A 13,743-nucleotide genomic window follows, 5' to 3' on the forward strand; every position below is an offset into this window, starting at 1 on the left:
TGTATCCAACCACAAAATTATGGTGCTTTTACCATTTGAGTGTCTGATAGCCGTAGGAAGTGTCTGTACGTGTTCTGTTGTTTTGGGTCTTCCCCCTGATGCTTGCAGTCTGACTTGCATTTTAAAAAACCACTAATGTCCAATTAGTCATACGCTATGTTAATACACAATACTCCAGAATCTTGGCTGTCTTTTGTCTCCATTCAGATCCAACGCACTCAAGCTGCTTTCTTTGACCACCATGTGGGAGCATCGCCTAGTTTTGTGCTGTTCTTTCCTAAGTTATTCTCTGGACACATAAAGTGCTTGACTGTCCCCTCCATTGTGAGCTTGCCATGTTCTTTCCAGCACTTGAAAACATAAGCATAGTTCAAAGTAAACTACAGTGGAGTTGTGGCAACTTGAAAGCCTGACGTGATTTCACACTACTGAAATAAAGACAGATGTGTTCACTTTGTCCTCTGCCATAGAAATCCCATACTTGCTGATCCTGCACAGGTTGCACATGCCTCTAGAGTCTACCTTGCATGGTAATATCTGCTGGTTCTTGTAAATCACACTGCAAAGTATCTACAAGAGCTTTCTTTCTTTGAAATTTCCTGCAATAAAATAAATGTTCTAACCCTCAGTGCAAGTGTTCCACACAAAAGCAGAGCTTTTGAGCACCCTAGTCCCATTGTCTCCCTGAGCCACGGACATTTTTCTAGGGCTAGATTACTGATATTACTGAAAAGCATTACTGATAAAATTAGCAGCTTCAACAGATGTTTTTCCTCCATTGTGCCTGAAACAATTCTAGCTTCCTAATAGTCCTCTATGTGTGCAGGGAAGAGAGGATTGAGAGGGAATAAATTGTCAGGTGAGATCAAAGATCACATTTTATCTGTAGTATAAGTATGGTGTAGAGGGAGATATGATTTGCAGAGGTTGTTACTTATTATCCTTCTGTACCATTCATATGATCTCTTCTGTTCCAAAGCGGCAGAGTTACAAAGCACAAAGGGAAAATCCTCTTCAGAGGAAGCACACAGGGCAGCATTTGAATAGAAATTTGTTCTTTCTGTAGTAATATGAAAGGTTTAATTGTGAAATAGGAATGAAACATTCTTTAGAGACTTTCAGTTCTAAAGGAACTTGGTTCTGGTCTCAATTTCAGTGTCCTAACTCCAAGAATAAATATTACTTTATAGTAGGCAGTTGCTGAAAGAGTGCACAGAGCAGGAGTAGGAAGTAAGGTCCTTGACCTCTTCGGTAGCCAGCCTGCCTCCCTGGGCTTCACAGCAAATCTGTCAGTAGTTCCAGATTTAAGGGGATATAGGGTAGAAACCAGCACAGTCTCCCTCCACAGACCTCCTGATGGGCAGGTGGTTAAGACATTGCTGCACGCTATAATTTCAAACACTTTGAATGAAGAATTAGAGCCTAAGTTTGCTCTTTTCTGATTGAATATGCAGCTAGTCACTCTCTGGCCAAGAGGGACAGCATGACTACCTAGAAATGTAAGGTGAATTCAGTGGTGTTGGTGTGCTTTAAGTGTGGCTGGGTGAGCCCTGCAGATGATTTGCCAATGCCAACGCAGTCGAAGCAGCAGCACTTTTTGTCACATCCAGAAGCTGATACTGAGGCAGTTCCTGCCAGGGAACTGACGGTCAGGTCCCTAGGAGAGCAGGAATGTGAATTCACACACAATATTAAAAAGACACACATCTAAAAGCTGCTACTTGAACTTTTGAAAACAATTTATTATTTTTAATACTGTAGAAAATAATATATCTTAAAAAAAAAATAAATTACTCTCTCACATAAACGAAACTCCCTTACAAGAGGAGAAACTGGACGTGGCTCAGTATGAACCTATTGGTGCTTTGTTTATATGTTAAAAGAGTAACATTCCTATGTCAGCAACCAGTGACTATATCTGCTTTTGGGATATGTCCTCAAGGAGCTTCAGAGCAATTCAGTGCGGCGAGACGGCCCATGGGGAAGGGAAAGCAGCCGCTACCGCGGCTCGGGGTTGCTGTCCCGCAGCCGAGTCCTGCGGCGGGGAACCAGCCACCGCCCCGGCGCTGCGGGAGCTGCCTCCGCGCTTGCCCCGGCCAGCCCGTCCCACTTTCGGTTTCACTTCTTCCGGCTCTGGGCAGTGCGTTTCCTCAAGGTTTTCGTGTGCTGAGAAACTTGTGCAGTCCCCGGATGCCCCCAAACCGAAGGAGATCAAGCCCGCAGCGGTGAGTGGATGCCGTTCTTCGCTTTTCTGTAATAAATCCAGATACCAGAGGTACGAAGCCAAAGTCCTGCTCAGGCGTTTAGGGGATTTCCTTGGATTTCTCTTAACTTCCAAGCTAGCCAAGACGGTGCTACTGCTGTTTGCTTAAGGAGTGTGCTTTGGTGCTTGTGCCCGGATGTCTGTCCTCAGCTGGCAGGGGGTATTTTTGTGTGTTTTAAAAAAAAAAAAAAGGCAATACAGGTGAAATGGAAATAGTGGGAATGTCCCTCCCGGGATATGCTGGAGGCTCCCTGCTAAATTCTCCATTTTTTTAAAGTTCTTGCTCGTAACATTAAAAGCATTGTTTGCTATTGACCAATAATCTAATATGCTCAAAGCTAGACCATGTTAATTAAACACAGGTTCCAAGCAAAGGAAAATGTGAGCTGCAGAACTAAGACAGTCCCTATTGCTGGGAATTAGTCTTTTGAGAAGCTCTTCTAGATTCTTGTTAAGTCTAGTAAGGTTAAATTCTATTCTATAGCCTGTTCTGTAGTGCAGCACCAATAGTCTTCTCTACCTGGAAGGCCATCATGCTGAGACTTAAATAACTGGTAAACTGAGGTTGGCAGGTAGGTTCCAAATTTGTGGGCAGAAGGCCATACAGATATGTGTATGTAGAGACTGTCTCTAGACAATCAAAGCTTCAGGAGTGAAAGTATAAGCTTTATATTTTTTTAAACAAAGAAAAAAATGAAGCAGAGGAACCTTGGTTTACCGTTTTCTACTAAGCATGGAAAAAATATTCCGGCAAGCAGTCTCAAAGTATTTGTTCTCCCTCTGCTAAAGGTTAATTCAGTGGAGAATTATATGGAAGATACACTGGACTCTTCTCTTGATTAGCAGAAATGCTATTTAATTAGACAAGCTCCGTGACTCAGCTGGCTAATGAACTCTCACTGTTCTAAAGCTCTTACAGCTTTATTTCAGTCAGAATTTGTGTGGAATTAATTTTATTCCTTATCCACTAAAACTGTATTACAAAAGCAGTAGGTGAATTTAAATCTTATGGATAATAAATCAAACCTGAATAGAATACAAAAAAAGTTTGAGAATAATCAGAAATGTAATACCTACACAGGCAGAGCCATTGAAGATAGAGCAACCAGAGGCAGATATCCTAATGGAAATGCTCGAAACAGATAGCTGGGGTATATAAACTCTTAAATGTGCAAGTTTTCCTTATTTGGATGAATGTATTGAATCTATGGGCCGTGTTTTCTCTACACCTTGGCTGTTCTCCATTTCTTTCCCTGATTATATTGGTACTGATTTGTTTTGTCTGCTCTTACTTTCTCATACTCCTTTCTCTAGCCTTGTATTCCGTCTTTCGCTATGAGACGGCAAGACAGAATTTTGTGTGGCTGGTTTGTAAAACAAAAACTGGCAAGAACTGTAAAATAAAGTGGCATATGAAGCATTCTTATTGCATATAACTATAAATATTTTAACTGCAGTTAAGCTCAGAGCATAGTGATTAACACTGAGGGGCCTGTGTATAAACATTTGTCAGTGTAGCTAAGGCTCAGAGCTCAGTGATTAACATTGACAGGCCTGTGTATAATTTGTTATATTTATTGTAGTCTATGCATGTTAAAGCAATGCAAAATTAATCAGAAAGGGAAAATGGTTGGAAATGTTCACTGATAATAGATAAAGTGTTGGTAGCTTTTTGAACATAATTATTTTTATGTAATACAATACTATTGTTTTTCAAGAAAAATCTTAGTTTAGAAAGATTTAGACATGCCTTTTCTGCAGAAATGAATACTACTTTATGGGTTAAAAATACTGAGTGTTTGCTAAGTATAAACTACATGTCTTTTGAGTCTGGCTTGCTTAGTCTTCAGTTTAAGATGTAAGTTGTGTCAAAATGATTGTAATTTGTATTGTGTTTATTTTGCCTTTTCAGATAAAATTATGGGCAGTGCTACTCTTTGGTGGAGCAGCTTCTCTGTCAGACTGGTGTCTATCTGCTTGCTATGTGCCTCGGCTGGAAAACAGTGTCAGATCCAAAATGAAATGGCTGACTGCAGTCACCTAAAGCTGACTCAAATTCCTTCTGATCTCCCAGACAATATAACGGGTTTGGATATTTCTCATAATCAGCTAAGACAGCTAGGTCCTGCAAATCTGACCAAGTACAGCCAGCTGGTTTACTTGAACGCAGGCTACAACAGCATCTCTAAACTGCAACCAGACTTGTGCCAAAATGTGCCCTTGTTGCAGATTCTGAGGTTAGAACATAATGAATTGCATAAACTCCCTGACAGAGTCTTTGCTTCCTGCACCAATCTGACTGAGCTCAATCTAGGATACAACAGAATAGATATAAAAAATGATCCTTTCAAAGCCCTGGAGGTAAGCATGAGAAATGCATCTTTTCATGTAAATAAATTATAAATGAGGATTTTTTTTTTTCCAGTTTGTGTACAGAACAGCTGCCTATTTGCCTCTGAAAATACTCAGCATGTAATGTTCCTTCATTGTTTTTCTAAATAAAAGGCCTAGTGGCTTCTTGTGTTAGAGCACAATGGAGTCTCAGCCATCCTTAGGAGTCAATGCTCTCTGTCCCCTTTTCCCTATTGCATCCGATTAAGACACCTCTCAGTACAGGATTTGTGCTGAGAGAACAGCAGCATATGACATATAGGGCAAAATGGATGCTGTGGAATCTGAATTGCCTGGGGTTTAAAAATAGTTGCTAGCCTAAATTCTTAAGGTCAAGGTGTAATTACTCGGACCATGGAGGCCAGTGCTTAGGGTGAATGTAGTGTCTCACAGGACTTTCGGCTTTGAGAAAGAATTAAAATATTTTTTTACTCTACATTTATTTCTCCTGATAGTTTACATGTAGTTAAATATTCTTCTCTGTAGCATCTATGTGGTTGGGGAACCAGCAAAGAAGGCAGGGAAAGGCTGTTCCATTGTCTTTGCACCAAGCAGGGAATCATGCAAAAGGACAAAAGAAAATAGAGACAGTGTGCAGCTACTAATCATTGTATAATGTTCTAATGAGTGTGCATGTTGTTTAGAACAAGTCTGAACTTTTCTGCTAAACTCAGTATTCCAGTTCAGTTACCTACAATGTCTGTGCCTGCACTGGAGGACTGCTGACTCTCAACTAAGCACAAATGAGTACAGCCAGCTTTGGTGCTGGGAACAGACTTGATGTTCTGGCCACCCTTGCTTTGCCTCTGCCATGCACTGATGGAGGCTGGGCTTGAGGCACCTCCAGGCACATTCTGTGGAGTCACTTCCGGGCAGCATCTCCTCCCCTGCAGGTGCAGGAGTCATATGAGAACCTGGGCATCAACTGGCATATGACAAGGAGTACAGCGCTGATCTTTGTAGGCTGCCACTGCTTCCTCACTCCCATTGGTGGGGGTGGACCACAGTGTAGACACGAGGTTTAATACTGTGGTGGTTCTAACTGCAGCCAGCTGTAGGCTTTTGCTTTTATCACTTTATCTGGAACAGGAGGGCTTTCAGTGAATTAAGGAATTTTAGATAAAGTAATTCTTTGGTTTGCAGCAGATAATTTAGCAGTTTAAGACTATGAACACAAAAGTTACAGGTGTAGAAAATACAGACAGCTTCTTCCTGCAGGAGCTTGAAAGCTGCCATTTCTCTGTTACAAATTTAACTGTAGTATTGCAACTAATTTCAAATCAATTAGACTCCAATGCAATATTTCAAAATGGTGTTATACAAAATAAAAAAAAAAAAAATTATACTTGTCCGTTGGTATCTTCTTCCCAGAACTTGAATATTCTGGACCTATCTCATAATCTTTTGAAGTCAGCAAATTTAGGATTGCAGCAACAGTTGAAGAACCTTCGTGAGCTCATGTTGGATAGCAATCAAATCACTGAGTTAAAAAAGGAAGACTTCAGTTTTCTTAGCAACACCTCATTGAACAGTCTTCATTTGTCATCAAATCCGCTGAAAGAGGTAGGAAGCATTTCAACAGGTGTAAGTATAAAATGGAACTATCTTGATTTATCCTTTATGATTGTATGGCATTTACATTGCATTTTTGATCCATTGAGGTCAAAGATAAAACTATTCTAATGTGTACAGTGTTACTGCTGATGTCCAGTAGTGATACCCATCATAATTTTTCTCCCATTGAAATCAGGCAAGAGCTGGTTCTGTGTTTATGAGATGTCTCAAGCAATAGCTAGATCAAGTAGCTCTGTGAATCCTTACCAGGTGTTTTCTATGCAGGATTGTTTGTTTGTTTGTTCTGAAGAGAGAGTGGTTGACATAGTTTCTAATTGGGGGAAAAGTGCAATGTTATGCAAGGTTAGCTATATAACCTAGGTCTCACTTCCCAGTTAATCAAAGAGAATGTTCATTTGTGCCTGTGGGGTACCCCAGAGAAATAATGATTGCAGAAAAGTATACTCACCCTTTTAAAAAGACAAATGGGTGTTTTCTCTGCCACCTGCCTTACTGTTCTCTCTGACACACTCTTGGTGTTACGGTATGATTTTTTGAAGAGTGATGGTAAGTATTGCAGTTCTAAACTGTCTGGCCCACAGCATATGAATACTAAATTTGCATTGAATTTGCTCAGCTTTTTTTCCTAGTTGATTGATTTGTAAAGAACAGGTATATTGAAATTACAAGAGTGGCATAAGCTTGTAGCACTGCTGAGAGGCAACTCCACCCTCCTCATTCCCTTGTCCACTCCATACCTCTCACTTTCGCATACAAGCTTTAGTGAGGCGACGCATTGGATCAGTGGAGAAACTTGTAGTCAGGCTGGTTCCCTATCTGATTCACCATGTGACTGCATGTATGGTCATATTGGTGCAAGGGTACATAGTGAGCGTAAGTAGATGGGACTGCTCCTTTCTCGTGCAGTGCTACTTTATGCTAGTTTAAGCTGCTCTGATTTTACAGCACTGCTGTCTGAAAAGCAGCCTTACGCGTTTATGTTGTGGAAGCAAGTGTGTGGTATCACATTTCATGAGTCTAGATTCTGTTCACCCAGAGAAACTGGGTTTCTTCTTGGCTGCCTGAAGGCCTAGATAATTTTTTTACAGTGTATCTAGTTTTGCACTAGTATATTGGTACCCCCAGCAGATGTCAATAAAAGAAAGCTGAAGAAAGGCATGATCCCAATTTCTTAGATGCTCCTAGTGAAAGCATTTTAGCAGTTGGATGCAAAATTGTAATTAAGTTGCATCTCACTAAGCAACTTTCTATCTTCTTCTAGACAAGTACTACTCGGAATTAGGATAACAATGTTACAAATTTTAGAACTTTTTATCACAAGAAGTATGAACTCCAAGAAGTGTTTGTCTGAATTTGGCTGTGGAAAAACTTGAATCTAAGAGTTATACTCTGCTTGAAAAATCTCATTTAAAAACCTGCCCAAATTTTGGCTTTATGGGGCTACTTTCTTACATAATCCCCTTGTTTGGATCAAAACTGTTTTTTCTTTTCCTTTCAGTTTCACACAGGATGTTTACATGCAATTGGAAATCTCTTTGGCCTTGTACTGGACAATGTTGAACTTGGTGAAAATCGCACAAAGAAACTTTGTACAGAATTATCAAACACGGCGATTCAGAATCTCTCACTGAGCCACGTGAATCTTTCATACATTGGCAAATCAACTTTCCAGGGACTGCAAGGAACAAACCTTACGGTTTTAAACCTTTCCCAAAATTCTCTGTCTGTGATAGAAGATGATTCATTTCAGTGGCTTTCAAGTTTACAGTACTTAAGCCTGAAGCATAATAACATTCATATATCATCACGTTTATTTTATGGATTATCCAGCCTCAAACATCTGAATCTGATAAATTCGCTTATTGGGAAAATTGAAGATTTTTCCTTTCACTGGTTATACCAACTGGAGTACCTTATAATGGATAATAACAATTTTCCAGGAATTACTGCTAATATGTTCACAGGTCTGAAAAACCTGAAATACCTGAGTCTCTGTAACTGCAACATAAACTTACAAAGAATAACTAATAAAACATTTTCATCACTTGCTAATTCCAGTTTGCAAGTTCTTAATCTCACAAAAACAAGAATTTCTACAATAGAAAGTGGGGCGTTTTCCTCCTTGGGACACCTGAAAATTCTCGATCTTGGTCTCAATGAAATTAGTCAAGAGCTCAGAGGTCATGAATTTAAAGGTCTCAATAATATACAAGATATTTATCTTTCCTATAATAAAAATTTGACTTTGCGAAGTGAATCATTCATTTTTGTCCCAAGCCTTAGAAAACTGATGCTGAGAAAGGTAGGTTGCAGTAACCTGGCACTTTCTCCTTCACCTTTTCATCCTCTGCAAAATCTGACTGTCCTAGACATCAGCAATAACAACTTAGCAAACATAAAAGAAGACTTGTTTGATGGACTTCACAAACTTGACATTCTGGATTTGCAGCACAATAATTTAGCCCGACTTTGGAAAGATGCAAATCCAGGTGGGCCTGTTCTTTTTTTGAAAGATCTTCCCAACTTGCGTATTCTTAATTTAAAATCTAATGGGCTTGATGAAATTCCAGTTCAGGTTTTCAAGGGTTTGTTTCAATTAAAAGACTTGGATTTAGGAGCCAATAATTTGAATTTGCTTCCAGCAACTCTGTTTGATGACCAAAACTCTCTGAATTTCTTGAACCTTCAGAAAAATCTGATAACCTCAGTTGAAGAAAAAGTGTTTGGCCCAGCTTTTAAGAGCCTGAGAATACTGGAGATGGATTCCAATCCATTTGATTGCACCTGTGAAAGCATTGCTTGGTTTGCTGATTGGCTTAATGTGACTCACACTTATATACCTGGATTAAGGTCCCAGTACATTTGCAACACCCCCCCTAAATATCACGGTAATCTGGTGTTACATTTTGATAGCTCAGCCTGCAAAGACAGTGCTCCATTTAAACTTCTGTTTGTGGTCACTACCACTACTGTGATGCTAATAATTTTTATGGTTCTTATCATCCATTTTGAAGGGTGGAGAATCTCTTTCTACTGGAATATTTCAGTAAATCGAGTACTTGGTTTTAAAGAACTTGACAGACAACAGGAAGAATTTGATTTTGATGCCTATGTTATTCATGCAAGACAGGACAAGGATTGGGTGTCTAAGAATTTCATCTCTCTGGAAAAAAATTATCACTTTCAAATTAGGTTTTGTTTAGAAGAGCGGGACTTTGAAGCGGGCATATCTGAATTTGAAGCCACTGTTAACAGTATACAAAGGAGCAGGAAGATTATTTTCGTTGTGACTGAGCACCTCTTACAGGATCCCTGGTGCAAAAAGTGAGTAGAATATAAAATTTTATATGTAATGGAGAAAATTTCTTAACTGATTTTTTTTAAGAAGGTAATATATTTTTGGTGTCTAATTTAACAAAAATGCCATGCAAATTCTATTTTAATATATTTACTTAATAGATCATAACTTCAGAATAATTCCTAAGTTAGTAAAGTTAATTGTTCCACATATACACTAGTGGGCATTAGAATCTCTCAGTCAATATATTTTTATACAAAAAGTCAAGCTGTCACCTGTGCAGATTGCTTGCCTTAAAATTACATGTTTGAAAAAGAGCAATAATGGGTGAGATCACTATCATCCAAAGATTATTTTTATTTGTCTTTAAATGTCTTTCTTATGTAGTGATCTTAGAAAGAAAGGAACTTTGCTAAACAAAGCTATATCAAGACAGTTGACTTAGGTTATATTTTTAGAGGATGATATTTTTCTTTAGTTAGAGGGTAAGTAATTTAACATAAGCAATGACAATTTTATATAATTAAATGGACATTAAGACCCCTGTTGGAGTCAAATACTTGAGTTTGCAATGTGCTGTTATGTGAGCTATTAAAAGAACTGTTTGTCATTTTTTCCATCCATATGAAGGAAAACACATATTTTTCTCTTATTTTTGCTTCAGCTTTAAGGTGTATCATGCTCTTCAGCAAGCTATTGAACAAAGTCGGGACTCCATTATATTGATCTTTCTTCACGAGATCCAAGATTACAAGTTGTATCACGCACTTCACCTGAGAAGAGGAATGTTCAGATCTCGCTGCATCTTGAACTGGCCAGCCCAGAAAGAACGAGTCAGTGCATTTCATCAGCAATTAGTGATGGCACTTAAATCTAATAGTAAAAAACAGTGAATTATGAAAGTACAGATTTGAATTATGGGGTCATTTTATTGCATATTTTCTGTCATTGGAAAACTATAAGGTCTTCAGGAAAACCTGAAAAAAGTTTGTCATGCTGGAAAGATACATAAGTCAGTATAATTTAGTCTATATTCATGTTCTTGCTAATATTTTGATTCACCTGCATGAAGTGACATGTTAGAATGGATCATGACTGATAGTCATTTCAGTCTGCGCTTAAAAAATGTGATAGAAATTCTGAAAAGCAGAAAGAATGACTGGTGTCCTACCAAAAATGTCCATCTGGTGCAGTGTAAAAAAGACATCGACTCTGCTTTAAAGGGATATGTAAAAGAGAATTCAATAATGATAAAATAGCAAATTCTGTTTAGAGGGTAGAGTGGACACTACTGCTTGCTTTCATAAGACAAGGGGAGACTCAGTGAAACTAAAATTGGAAAGCTTTCCGTGTGATGCAGAGTAAGTATAATAACACGGAAAATTATTTATGTAGTTGAAACCAAGAAACATCGCAGAGTTTCAAAGTGAGTTTTAAAACCTGTGTTTTAAGTGAAAGCTGCAGAAAGAAACGTGACCCTGTGAGCAGCCTGTTCAGAACACATGGCAAAGCATTCCTTATGCCTTCTGGGTGGTGCTAGTACTGCAGAACCAGATTTTCAGACTGAGTCAAGTGATTTAATTAATGTGGTATAACTAAACAAACATTTTTACTCCTCCCTATCAAAATTCAGAGAGCTGGCAGAGGACATTTATACTGACAGCTGTCACCTTGCTTATTCAAATGCTCATAAAACTATATGTGGGACATTAAATAGAACTTGAAATCAATGTGGAGTATGGCCAACGCATAGCTGGTGCACCTGTATAGAACGAGTAAAGGCATAGATTTTTCTGTAGCTTAACCAGAAGACAACTTTGTGGGGAAGCTGATGCTACTGTAATTTCAATACTCGAATCTTTATTACTAGTCAAACAACAACAAAAAATAAGCCCACCCAAATAAATGGTTTTAAAGCATACCAGAAATTTTACTGTGACTATAGTTAGGGTGGGAGAAAAACTTCAAAAGTAGATGAATTTCAAATTTTATGTTTCCTTTTTTCTTTATAGCTGTACATAGTTTTGCCTTTGATAGCAAAAAAGAATGTTGTAAAGAAATTAGACAGAATTCCATAGTTTAATTTCTTCTATATTAATCTAGTTTGTTTTTTTCCATAACACACTTTATAGAAACATGGGCTAGTTGGCAATTGCCAGAGCATTGAGGTTCAAATATATGGGCTAGTTGCTTGATACAGAGAGAGCTGAGAACCAGCAAAGAGTGTTGTGAAAGGATGTTCATAATGTTTGAGGCTGTTTGCAATTTTAAGGAGTGTTTGAACACAATTTATTGTAAATTAGCGACTAGATAGTAATTTATATGTTTTTGTTAATATTTAATTGCTACTCTGAGTACCATATAAAACATTGTCAATTTTCAGTAGGTGTGTGACCTTTCAAATCTTAAGAATATTTTTAATTGCCTTTTTTTTCCCCTCGCATTTCCCTCATCGATTTCAATACCACCATTACTCCAAGAATCAATATACGTAACATATTAAGCAGCTTTTTTCATTATTTGTTGTATGCATAGATTAAAAACCTTGTGTTTTAATAGGTTTGTATGTCCCATGACGATAAAACTGTAAATGACAGTGTGTAGACTGGGGTGTAGACTGTCTGCAGTTGCTCAGGAAGTCCTGAGTGAAAACAAAAAAGGCTTTGTTTACAGTTGAAGTGGTAGATGATGATTCCCTAATTACAGTAATAGGATTATCCTCATTGTGATGCTTTCATCTCATCTTTCTGACCTTTTCAGGTGAAGTGACAAATTCTTTGTGCTTAGGCCATGAAATTTGAGGAGGCAAGTCTGTGAGGATGGGGTGCCAGGTATGCACCATGTCAATTGTTCTTTCTCTTATTTAAAGACTAACATATGAAAGTGTTCCTATGTTTCCTAAATCTGTAATGACATATAGTAGCAGAATTTCTCATTCCACATCAACATAAATTGTTTGGAAAACGTTAGTAGTTCACATGGATATAAAAAATGACATAAAGATCCAGAGAATTCATGGAGAAATGCCAAAGTGAAATGTGATACAAGAGGTCAGACCAGATGATCAAGTGGTCTTTTCTGGTTCCTAAAACCTGACAAATGACAGTGTGTCTAAATTCTATAAAGATTTCTATAAAGATTTTTCTTGTTACTACAAATGCCCCCAAAATCAGTGTCAAAACACTGAGAAAATGTTTTATGGATGCTGAGTTTGTTGTTGTTGTTGTTTTTAATAGCTAGGAATACAAACTAAAAGTAATTGCAAATGTATGAAAATCATTTTAAATTATAAAAATAGGATGTGTTCTAAACATTTATTTTAGTATCTACATTGTTTAAAATAATTTGCAACAGAAAAAGACATTATAAAGGCTTACAATGAGAATTAGAGGAATGTTAAAAAAAGCACAAAAGCAGTAAGCACAGGGCCAATAGTAATCTTATACTTGACATAAAAATTTCATATAGATTTTCTCTGTCTATCTGAAAGTTACCTATTTCTGCTCTGCTCATGTACATTTGATGGTGAGTAAATGGGCTTAGTGTGGCAAAGATCTGTAAGTGCTCTCAGGATTAACAGTCCATATCTGAGCTGGGTAGTTGCAGTGTGCAGCATGAGACTATATTATGCTGATTTGCTGAGGAGTCTGATACTAAATAAATGAAAAATATTTCCAGACTTGTAGTGTCAAAGATATTACCTAGGACTAAAGAGGAATCATCTGTATTGAAAGCAGAATATCTAAAGGACTTATATCTGTAGATTTGGGGTGGAACCTGTTTCTGCAGTACTTGAATGACAGGGAGTTATGAACAAGTTACAGACAGTGATGTTCATAATAGGTTCTATACCAGCTCTTCATGCAGAGTTGCTTCAGGGCTGCAGCTGAGGTAAACATACTGTAAATCAACATGCTCAATTATGCTACTTTCACTGTGGCTCAGTCAAGGCTTTTTGACATCATGAGGAATAAGCACAGATCGTGCTGCTGTTATGTTTATGTGGACCTATTCCATAACTTCAGTCAGAATATATTTGTTTTCATTTGTAAGAAAAAAGGCCAAGAATATCCCAATTTCAAATCTCAGTCCTCTACTTGGTCTCTTGTGTGTTTCACTCTGCCAGTTCCTTGCACTCCTTGCTGTGCTAGGCAGACAAGGCAGGGATAAAATTCCGCACTTTGTACCCTTGCTTGTTGTCTAGCAGCAGCTGCCA

General features: G+C 38.0%; 1 protein-coding gene across 2 annotated transcripts; it reads left to right on the forward strand.

Moving 5' to 3' along the window:
* Positions 1-2,174: 2,174 nt before the first annotated feature.
* TLR3 (toll like receptor 3) lies at positions 2,175-10,420 on the forward strand (the record flags this gene model as incomplete). Of its 2 annotated transcripts, none has more annotated exons than XM_080343744.1 (5): positions 2,175-2,225; positions 4,176-4,624; positions 6,026-6,217; positions 7,728-9,553; positions 10,192-10,420. In XM_080343744.1, exons 2-5 carry the CDS (start codon positions 4,184-4,186, stop codon positions 10,418-10,420), a joined length of 2,688 nt encoding a protein of 895 aa, XP_080199870.1. In that variant the 5' UTR covers positions 2,175-2,225; positions 4,176-4,183. The 2 variants fall into 2 exon arrangements, with proteins under 2 accessions (XP_080199870.1, XP_080199869.1); XM_080343743.1 differs by having other exon boundaries at positions 2,213-2,275.
* Positions 10,421-13,743: the final 3,323 nt, after the last annotated feature.

The sequence above is a fragment of the Nesoenas mayeri genome (assembly GCF_963082525.1).
Source record: "Nesoenas mayeri genome assembly, chromosome: 4".
Classification (NCBI taxonomy): domain Eukaryota; kingdom Metazoa; phylum Chordata; class Aves; order Columbiformes; family Columbidae; genus Nesoenas; species Nesoenas mayeri.